This window comes from Morone saxatilis, unplaced genomic scaffold, assembly GCF_004916995.1.
Source record: "Morone saxatilis isolate NCDOM2014 unplaced genomic scaffold, NCSU_SB_2.0 Contig2, whole genome shotgun sequence".
NCBI lineage: Eukaryota > Metazoa > Chordata > Actinopteri > Moronidae > Morone > Morone saxatilis.
Window position 1 is genome coordinate 6,621,751 of NW_023339762.1, and position 10,898 is coordinate 6,632,648.

Genomic DNA, 10,898 nt, shown 5'->3' on the forward strand with positions numbered 1-10,898 from the left:
GGTCTGCAGTCGTCAGTACCTATCAAAACTGCTCCAAGGAAGGAAAAGCAGTGAACTGGATACAGGGTCACGTGCACGTCGGGAGTGAAGGCTGGCTCGTGTGGTCCGATCCACCAGACAAGCTACTGTAGCTCAAACTGCTGAAAAAGTTCATGCTGGTTCTGATAGAAAGCTGTCAGAACACACAGTGTATCACCAGGGTGCCCAGGTGGTCACAATGTTATGGCTGATCGGAGTGTACAGTCTATGGCTGTGCAGAGCCTGGCTGTTATTAAGAATAGCAGTGCTGCAGCAGGCTGACATGGACAAAAAACAGCAGGGTACAGAAAAGAGGGATTACATTTGAATTGGCTTTATTTTAGCTGATACCAATCCATTAAAATATCTACGTAGGATCTGCTCATGATATCTCTAGTGTAAAAACCTACTTGTTGCCATGGCAATGTGCAGGAGATGCATTTTTACAACCAAAAGACATTATTCATTTAGTCTACAATGTAATTATTTATTGTCTGGTTGTAGATTATGATGTAATAATTTAATTATTTATCTATTATATAAAAAGTCTCCTTTCCTTGCTCTTTCACTTTTTCTGTCTCTGTCTTGCGGTGTTCACACATTTTCAGGTACATGTCCGCCATTGGGATTGAATCCACACCTTCCGTCCAGGAGCAGCAATTATGGCTAACTTATCAAATAACAGCAGAGCCAACGAGAACACTTGTTACATAAATCCTCAGAGTGAGTGATTGATTTTTTTATGAATGAATGACTGCGGCACTGCATTCATTTAATAGAATTGTTGTATTATTGTTGTTGTTGTATGTGTGTTTTGGCACAGACATGGTTTCTCATGATACATTTCATTGCTTGCATGTGTCCTTAAGACATTGTATTATTGGGTTGACGCGTGTGTGCGTGTTATGTTATGTGTTTCTATAACGGTGTCTTTGAGTGTGATTTCAGGCTCCTATGTATGCACAATTCTGTTCAAGCCTAAATGTGTGTCTATTTTTCTTTTTTTACTTTCTATGGTTGTTTTAATGTTCGTAATTGTTTAAAGGGGCTTTTGTATTCTGTTTTTGTGTGTGTGCATGTGTAAATCAGTGGTAGAGATATCCGGTCCAGCTGCCATTGAACCAAGCCATGCCTGCGGTTGAGGTGTTTACTGTCCCTATTCATGTGTGTGTGATGCGGTCAGAAAACACACTGTATTTAATGGCAATTCACCGCCAAGCAGGATATTTTCATCTTAGTGTGTGGGTGGCTGCTGTGCGGATGTCAGAGACAGACAGATAGGGGAGAGAGAAGGAGGGAGGGTGAGAAATAAAGAGGATGTATCCATTTCCTCAAAGCCACATGAAACTCCTCACAGCTTCCCTCTTGTCTCTCAGCTCAGGCTTTTAAAAAGCAACCCAAAAAAATCTGCACCCCTGTGTCAGTGTGTATGTGGGCGTGAACATCCTTAACTGTGTGTGTGTTTTGTTTGAAGAGCAACAATGCCATGGTGCCGTGTGGATAGAGCACCTGGGTACATGACAATTAGGTGTGACAGAGATGAATGGAAAATGAATCCTCTGATGTGGTGTCTTACCAACAGGAAATGGAGACTTCAGGCGCTTTAGGTTAAAGGTTAAAGGTCAGGGTCGGAGGATATTGTGTGTGTTTCTATTCTTTACCGCACAGGACGCAGGTTACTCTTTCAGGACCGTTATATTTGATTCCACTTTCAGCCTGTAATTAGAGTACCAATACCGCTGCTATACTTTGATTAATGCTGCTAGTACTAGCGCTACTATTGTTTATGCTCCTTCTGCTACATACATGTACTACTGATACTACTAATGCTAGTACTACTATGTTTAAGTGGACATTCAGACTAAAAAGAGTCCTGCAATAAATACATGGGGGCTGTGTAGGTTGGGGCATATTGTTTTAAGTCCTGGTGAGAAAATGAAATACGATTCAGGAAGGCTGGTCTGAGTGATAAATCCATATGTTTAAAGTACAGCAGTTTGTAATAGTGAAAAATGCCAGACTGACCACAATCCACAGTTTTCTTGTAGTTTCTGTAGTTTCATGCAGCGGTGCTGCCTGAAGGGATAATTATAGCTTTTGTTCCACATCTGTAATGGTGTTTTGTAGTGCTTCAAACATGTATTACATAAACAAAAGGCATGACTTATAGAGACGTGATGGTACATTGTAATGTTGATGTATCTTATTTCCTATGTTCTCTCACAGCAATGTGGGCCTCACCACCCTCAAGGCACGGGCCTTGGCAAACTGACTGTTTACAAAAGCTGACTTTTTAGACGTGTAGCGTCACTTCTCTGGGTAAGGAGCTAGAGGGATATCTATTAGAAATCTTTGGGCTCACCTTTACACACAGTTCCTGCTCTGGAGGTAAATGGAATAAAAACAACACAGGGTTGTCTGTGGACCTAGCTGAGGATAAAATGATTGCTGAGTGTTGTTAAAGAATTGAAATTGTCAGATTCAGGAAAGTGTTAGTTAAACTGGCCACCCTGGATCATATTTACTGGTCTCACTGGTACCTGAAACAGTGTGCACAATGCAGTGCCATTCTTGGTCTGACCACCAGCTTGTAGTCTCCCCAAGTTCTCGAGGGTCACCTCCTTGTGATTGTGTGTCGAGAAGAGTATGGCCCTGACTGCTGTTACTAATACAGGGAGGGATTCTGGAGAGTAACTCCAGCTGTGTGAGTTTGGGTGTGTGATGGTGGTTGTTGGGTAAATAATTGTTTGTGTGTGTGTCTTCTGATACAGATGGCAGCTAATAGTTTGTGTACCTACCAGCATTAATGTTTGCTTGACATGAACATGTGTTCGTGTCCTGGGGCCAACCATTTTGTCGTGTGTGTAAGTGTGTTGGTCTGCAAAAACAGAAAAGTGAGACCAGTACCAGATAATGTCTTCTTTGATTCTTAACAGATATTTCCTCCCTCCATGGAGCCTGCTTTATTAACAACATTACATGGCATCCTGTGACCAGGAAACTCTCCCTTACCATCACAGGACCGATTTCAGCACACCAACCGTTTAATAAGGGAAAGTAGCGGCGAGGTTACTTCATGGGTTCACACTAGAGTTACACAAAAGTTTCAAAGACAGATGCCAAAATTCTGTGTTCGGTATGTTCTAATTGACCGCAGGGTGTAAAGGCTTTGAAACATAATGTTTGTATTATTATTTATTTTTATAAGATTGTTCCATTATAATCAGTTCAAGATATTGCATAATTATTAAACTGAATCAGTGCTCACACACTGCACTTACTCACCTGTTCTCCTCTGTTAGAACTGAATTAAGATTCACTTTAATGAATTTGTCTCTCACCATTCATAGCCTCCAAGATAAAGCCATGCTGCAATGTCAGATCATGAAATGCTGGATAAAAAGGCTCAGGAGGAAGTAAAGCAGTGGTTTATTTACCACTCTCTTAACAGATGGAGCTTGGCAGTTGCTAATAGTCCGTTTCCTGTGTGCACCACAGCGAGCAAAGTGAACCACCCACAGACCTGTTTGATTGGCTGAGTGTTTGAAGCGCTCACGCTACTTTGTTTTGAAGAGCCCACAAATTTTACTAATTCAACTGTGAAGAGATGAAAATAGATGTGTGTGTGTGTGCGTGTGTGCGTGTGCATATGTATTCACACATTTGATTAGTAAAATGTAAGAATTTGACACTACTACAACTATAAGTTAGGCAATAAACATGCAAACATCATGTAGCATAGCTAAGATCTGAGTACTGTATGTATATGTTATTCCAAAAAACATGCCAGAATGGGAGATTTAAAGGCCAGTATTTATGGTAACACATTTACAAATCTTTTACCAACAGCTGTTGTTGCAAGAGGTTATTTTATTCATCATTTCCATTTGAATGTCTCCATTAATCCCCTTGTCACATAGATTATGTCAAGTGTCACTTCATAGAAATTGTGCAGTCACGCTCTTGTCTTAAGTAGTGCTTATAATGTTTGTCGCATTATGGTCAGCATGTAAACACATGTTGGCAAGTGTTTGGCATCATGAGGGGGAGGCAGCTCAGTGTGAATACTAAACATCACGATGCTTGAGAGCCCATTTGTGTCCTCTCCAATGGACAGGGACAGGGGGCTCTGACCAACATGACGGACCACCTCATGAGGTGTGCTCACTAGGGGTGTAAGAAGATAGTGATGCACTTGATTATCGCAATATTTTGTTCTGTGATATTGTATCAAATCTCAAAAACACTTGTCGACTTTTGTGTTTAGACCCCTGACGTGTTGATAGCAGTGTTGTAAACGTAAGTGGGGAGCTATAATGTTGGATGTTACAGAGACTGATGAATGATGAACAAAACCAACCTTTTTTTAACATTTTTTTCTCATTTTTTTTCTAATCGCAACATGTTGCCTTGCTTACTGTATTGCCATGTCTATATATATATTGAATATATAGAAACCCCTGTATCATTATATGCATTGTATTGCCAGATTCTTCCCAATTTACAGCCCAGTGCTCACCCTGCTGATTTCTATTTACAGTTTAGATTTTAGCCATTTAATGTTACTCAAAAAGTAAGCCTCACCTGCAGCAAGCCTGAAGCATAACAGTCACATCTATTGATAAAATCTTGTATCTGTGTTGTTGAACACATATGAGTGCTGAGTAGTTTGAACAGGACTGTTTTTATTAACTAGAAACATGCACCATTTTTGGTCATTTTTAAGGATTGTTAATGTAATGAGGATTTTCAATACTAAGTATACTAAGTAATACAGATCAGGCAGTTTTTTGAAGATGAGTATGTGGCTTCAGGTAGGGGATGGATGGGGGGTGGGGGTGTGAGGGGAGGCGCAACATCAGAGAGGTCCTTCAATTAAGATCAAACAGCTTTTTTATGTAAGGGTCACAGTATCTGAAGTTCCCTGCCAAAAAAGAGAGTGCAGCTAATTCTGGTACTCATGCTAATCATGTTTTTGATCAGACATCTGTGATTTGATTCAGAAATGGATGGGAGGCTAATTTTGATCTGTTTTCTCTTGAGAATCCTTTTGATCGTGAAGTATCACAGCCACTGTTAACATTTTAAAATGGGCTGCTCTTCTGATGACATTGCCATGTTAGGTAAATCTGCTGCAGTCGCACAGGGTTATCAACAATGTTATCAATGAGTAGTCAGCAATTGACATCTCTCACTTTACATGCCATTATCTGCCATGTAGTAACATTTCAAAGTAAAGACAAGAACTGCAGCAAAATGTGGAAACATTTCATGTATTTCCATAATAATTTACTACTACACAAAGCGTACCCATTATTTTGAAACAAATATATTACAGTGTTTTGTCATTTTCCCTCCACCAGCAGCCCTCATGGCCCGGTAACCTTTCACCAAGCCTCTGTATCCCACAGAATACACAACAGCCTTTCGTTCCCAAAGCCACGTAGAGACAACGTGGACATTGTTGCCTCACTGTCATCACAGGGGCACAGTCACGTCACTCCCACTGCCCCCTTATTATCACAGCGGCTAGTTTCTACTCTGCTGTGCTCTGCCACCCCGACCTAACCACCCACTCATCTCCCACCACGCGGAAAAAAAACCCTGGCTGGCAGCGTGCCATCGCCGCATTCCCGCCACTACTGACCGTGGTAACCCTGACATTCCAGATCTTAGCAGAAATGATTTTATCTCAGAAATGACCCACATAATTATGAGCTTCTGGTTTTAGGTATACTTTAGCTTTATGTGCCGTGAAAGTATTATAATTGATTTCCCATTATACTTCTTTTTATATTACTTTCACAGTGTCCTTACAGAGCTTCTGTCTAATGTGCTGTCCGTAAAGGGGCTTTAGTCAGTACATTTGATTAAGTGAACTAGTATCACTGTAGACCTGCATGTTCTTGTGATTTTGCACGTTCTTCTGTGTACCCGATGGTGCGAAAAGTTACCAATTATTGTCATATTATCTACAGAGTGTGTGCTCTTATGTCTTTGACTATGTGTGTGTGTGTGTGTTGTGTGTGTGGCGCATTGATTGACACTAAGGCGCAGCCGGGGGTACCCTGCCTGTTAATGTTTGATTGCACCCAACACTTCCCTTGGGGGTGGGGGATGGAGGTCTGCATCTGCTGAGCCGTAATGAGCCTGAGCAGATGTTGGCCAGATGTGGCCCCTGAAGGAAGGGGGTTGGACGGTAAAGAGAGAAGAAAAATAAGAGAGGAAACAAGCTAGACTAGCAAGGAAGCTCGCCATCCGCACACCTGAGCGCTTTGTTCACCCTCTACTCAACAGGAATTAAGAGCTCTTCCTAACCCTTCCTGCTCCTTTTCTTACAAACACCACACTGCATTGCGCTCCTCCTTTCATCCTAACTTCCTGCCTCCCTGCCTCCCTCCACGCCTCTCCCTTTGAAGTGAAACAGTGTGCAGGGAAGCAAGCCGCGGAATCGATGCTCCAATGGCATTAAAGGCCAGGAATGTAGTGAGCACGCCTCCTCCTCATTCCAACCTCCCCTCTCTTCACTCTTCCACACCTCTCCTTCCTTCCCTCTCCATCCTCGCTGACACATCCCTCATTTAATTCCCCTTCTGCTCTCTTTGTGGCACTCCATGTACCACCTTTCCCCTCAAGAACGCCTGCTATTACTTTGGGCTGTGGGTATTGTTAGAACACTGGACGCGAGTACAGCCGTCAAGGTTTGGCGGCTTGTTTTTAAAGGTGTGTTTGTTTGTTTGTGTGTGTGTGTGTGTGTGTGTGCATGTGCGTGTGCGTGTGTGTGAGTACTGATCTGAAGCAAATGCAGATAGCTCCAATAGTGTAGCAATCTGATTGATTGATCACTCATGTTACGTAAAATTACTATGTAATAATTTGGTAAATTTAGTCATTTCGTCATGATTCATATTTAAGGATCTATAGCTTTTCTCTCTTTTAACTCATTTTAAATTGAATATTTTGGGCTGTTGGTCTGATAAAACAAGCCATCTGTTACTGTTGGCCCTAAGAAATTATGATTATTTCAACAAACAGTTTCATGTAAATGTCATGTTGTTGTTGTCTTGCAGTTCTTGTTCAAAGTGGAACAAAAAAAAACAATGCTAGGGAGAGCTAGATGGCTCTGGTAAGAACAAATTGTGTATCTCTTCTAGACCTACTGTAGCTGACTTTTAACTGTCAGTTTGTCAGTAAATAATACAATTCACTTTTAGATTTTTTTTCTTTTCACTTGCTTGTCACATTGGTTGAAAATCTCTGTCAAGTTATTCAAAGCTGGGGCAGAAGTCTTTTGACTAGAAAGTCTGTAGTTTGGCAAACTCCCAAATGTTGGTATACGTGTCCTTCAGCAACAACACTTTAAAAGAGATTCTCAGTAACCAGCAGTAGAAGACTGTGGCTGTTCTGAAAAAACTGCCGCTGTGCATGTGCAAAACTATTTAAATGTGAAGTCATGCTCAGTTGTCTGGATAGATGATGAACGAGGGAAATGTTTCCCTGGTTAAACTGAACATTATGTCCTCTCTCTTTATTCAGTCTCGCTAAACATGTGTTTTTCTTTACCCATGAAAAGGAAAATCATTTTGTCAAGAACACTCAAGGGAAACTGTCATAAAAAAGTAGATCTTCTCTGTTTTGCTCTGAGGCTATGGCTCTCTTTGCCTCGGAGTGCAAATGACCTTGTGAACTTGTCTTTAGACAGCAAGTTAGTCCGTCTGTCTCAGAGTTTGTCGTTCTGTCAGTAATCCAGCAGTGTGAGTCATCCACCTCCCTCAGTCTGCCAAGTTACAACAGGCTCAAGGCCTTCTCCACTGACAGAACAATGAGACAGGAAGGATGTTGGCTAACCGTGTTATGTGTCAGTATTTCATATTGGCCAGGCTAATTAATACTTGTATGCTTTATTCTCCCTCCAACGTTGATCCCTGTGCTTTTCAAACAGGGCAATAAAGTTGGCTAGATATTTCGTGCTCCATTTATAGTGTGTTAACATTATCATTATAGGGCAACACGCTGCACGCCTCTAACTTCTCAGCCAGGTAACCAAAGTTACTTTCACCGACTAATTCCGTGTGCAGCATAAAATCAGATCACGGTTGCTCTCAGAATGATGGAAAGAGGCCAACTTCTTTTTTCAAACAGCAATAGTTTGCTTTACTGCTCCCAGTGTTCTGTGACCTGTAGTATTAAGCCACATTTACCACCGGTAACTACAGGTGTCACATTCACAACAGCAGTGCAACTACATAATAAATACCGGTTAAAGTTGATTAATATTTCCTTCCAATCAGGACTGCATTCTGCAGTTTTTACCCATCACTCCTCAGTGAGCTGGCTCCTTAGTAGAGGTCTGAGAGCATTTCATAGAACTATCTATTTATCATTATAGATTTCCCATGGTTTTTGGCCTGTTCACACTGAAAGAGACTTAAAAAATAATACCATTACTTTTGTAAGAAGGGATGAATTGGTATTTATTTTAGCTCATTTTACCACTTACACTTCAACTTGCATGTCAAACTCCTTTTTAGAACATAATCCGAAAGTGACTCTTTAACCCTTTTCCTTTCTTACATAGACTTCAGCTGATTACATTCAGCACTTTGACTGTAGGAATCACTACATCTTCTTTCAGTACTCTAACTTTAGCTCCCACACAAATTCCTTCAACTTCAGTTGTTAAACACATTTCAAATGCTCCAAAAAAAATCAACATTTTAAGACCTACGAGCTGTTTCAAATGTCTCGCACACTGACGTTTTCTTCAGAAAGATCATACCTTTTCTAGTTCTCTATAGCTGTTTGCTTCCTGTACATTTCCAGCAGGGTGTTGAAGCTGGACACTTAGGGGCGGCTTTAATGGGGAATTATTTTGATAGCCCATTGTTTTCAGTGGCATTTCAGGGTGTCGCAGTGGTGATTGAGTGACTTAGTGTGGGTTTCTTCTGGAATATAATGGATTTGATAGAGCAAAATTTGTACAGACCTGAGCACAGCACTTAAGTCAAAGAAAATGCACTACTTTCTTTCTCTATTGCTTTCATCTCCTGCTCTTAACCGGTCTGACACAATTAACACCCCCGCAGGCCGCCGCCAACAGTCACCACTCCAACGGTTTGCCCCCCCATCACGTGGGCAGCTCCAGAGTGGAAGGATGGATGGGAGACAGAAGTGCCAGTAGGGCAGGTGCGACTTCTGGGAGCCAGACTGGGGCCGGCGGGAGAGGAAGAGGAAGGAGAAAGGAAGAGGAAGAGGAGAGAGGGCAGACGCACCCACTGGAAGTTCTTTCCGGTCAACCATCGGGTCTGGACTCTACCCTGCGGCACATTGTTCAACAGCTGGATATCCTCACGCAGGTCAGTTATTAGTAACGGTCCAAACTGTCAGCTCAAGATACTGGCAGGTTGGGAAATCTCATAAAACATCATAAAAATGCAGAAATCAATATGAATGTGTGGGAGGCGGGCCAACAGTTACTGTTAAAACTTAAAGGTCCTCTGTCTGAAGAGTTTACTCCAAGACTCTGATCACATTTATCAAGCTAAATGTCCTTGATGTTAGATGTAGATTAATTAACGAGAAAGTCGGTTGAAGCAGGTGATTAATCCCCTCCACCAAACTCACAGCTCCTGAGGCTAAGTCAAATAAAGACATAAAAAACAAACACAGAAGCCACCAGAGGTAGATTTTATGGTTTACCTGTCCCCCTCTGCACCTGTTTGAACAGCTGCCACTAGTAGCAGAACAGAGACATAGTAGGCTAATGATTTAGCTTGATGAAGCATTGTTTGTGGCTGATGTTTAACTTTTTATGTTCTTTCTTTATTTAAATATCTATACACAATATGCTTGAGGTGTGGGAAAGAAATTATGAATTGAGGGGAAAATGAGTATAAAATGCAAAGTATCTTCTTTATAGAGTAACTGTAGTGCAAAATTTGACTTATACCAAAAAAGTTCTGATGCTCTGTTTTAATGTTTTCACATTTTACATTTAATGTCTTTATCAACAACAAACATAAAATGGTAAACCCATTAAAAAAATATATATGTATTTTCCCCAGAAAAATCAAATCAATTTGCTGCTGTATTTTGTATTTGATAAATATTTGGTGGATTTTCTGCTTCCCATCTTTAAAAAAATATGATAATTCCTTAAAAAAACAATCTAGACATTCTAAATATTTTCTTTAAAAAGGCTTGGTAGAATTTTATAATCAGAACTGTACTGCTGAGCTACTCTCTGCAGGCCAAAATATTGCTGCCCTGATGTGTCTAAAGACCTAAAAATCTTCTTCTGTATCTCTTGAGCTTTTATGTTAGTTTTCCATAATGGCAACTCAGACTGATCTCTCCTCTTCTGATTTTCTACTTCTATAATTATTCCATGTCAGCTTTATAATTATTGTACCCCCCTCTCATCACACCTCTACATGCACACAGACTGTTTCAGTGCTGGAGGAGCGTCTCACCCTGACTGAGGACAAGCTGAAGGAGTGTCTCCTCCACCAATCCCACATTCTCAGTGATGTGCAATCATCGGGAGGGAGGCGGAGGACTGAGAGCGAGGAGACGGATGGATCACCTGTCCACTTCACTTGAGGACGACCTCGCCCTTTGTCAGACTGCAGCACAAACACACAAACCGAGTTGTATTGGTTGACCCCAAGACAGCTGGTCATGAGTGTCTGTTTGTGTGTGTATGTGTGTCTATGTAAATATGTGTGTCTGTGTGTGATTCTAAATGTCCACCTTGGTGGTCTCTCTCCGGGGTCAGTAGGTTAATCAGGATTTGGGCTGGGGTCAAAGTGAGTTTTTGTGTGTGTGTGTGTGTGTGTGTGTGTGTGTGTAATAGCAACAATTCTCCATGTATTTCGTCA

At 41.3% G+C, this 10,898-nt stretch overlaps 1 protein-coding gene across 1 annotated transcript in view; it reads left to right on the forward strand.

Annotated features, from left to right (window-relative positions):
- The window catches only part of poc1b (POC1 centriolar protein B), a 42,134-nt gene extending 31,242 nt beyond the window's left edge, over positions 1–10,892 (forward strand). Inside the window, exons 11-12 of the mRNA XM_035664277.1 lie at positions 9,105–9,374; positions 10,462–10,892. Coding sequence (XP_035520170.1) covers positions 9,105–9,374; positions 10,462–10,620 — 429 coding nt within the window. The 3' untranslated portion in view covers positions 10,621–10,892. The remainder of the gene's footprint in view (positions 1–9,104; positions 9,375–10,461) is intronic.
- Positions 10,893–10,898: the final 6 nt, after the last annotated feature.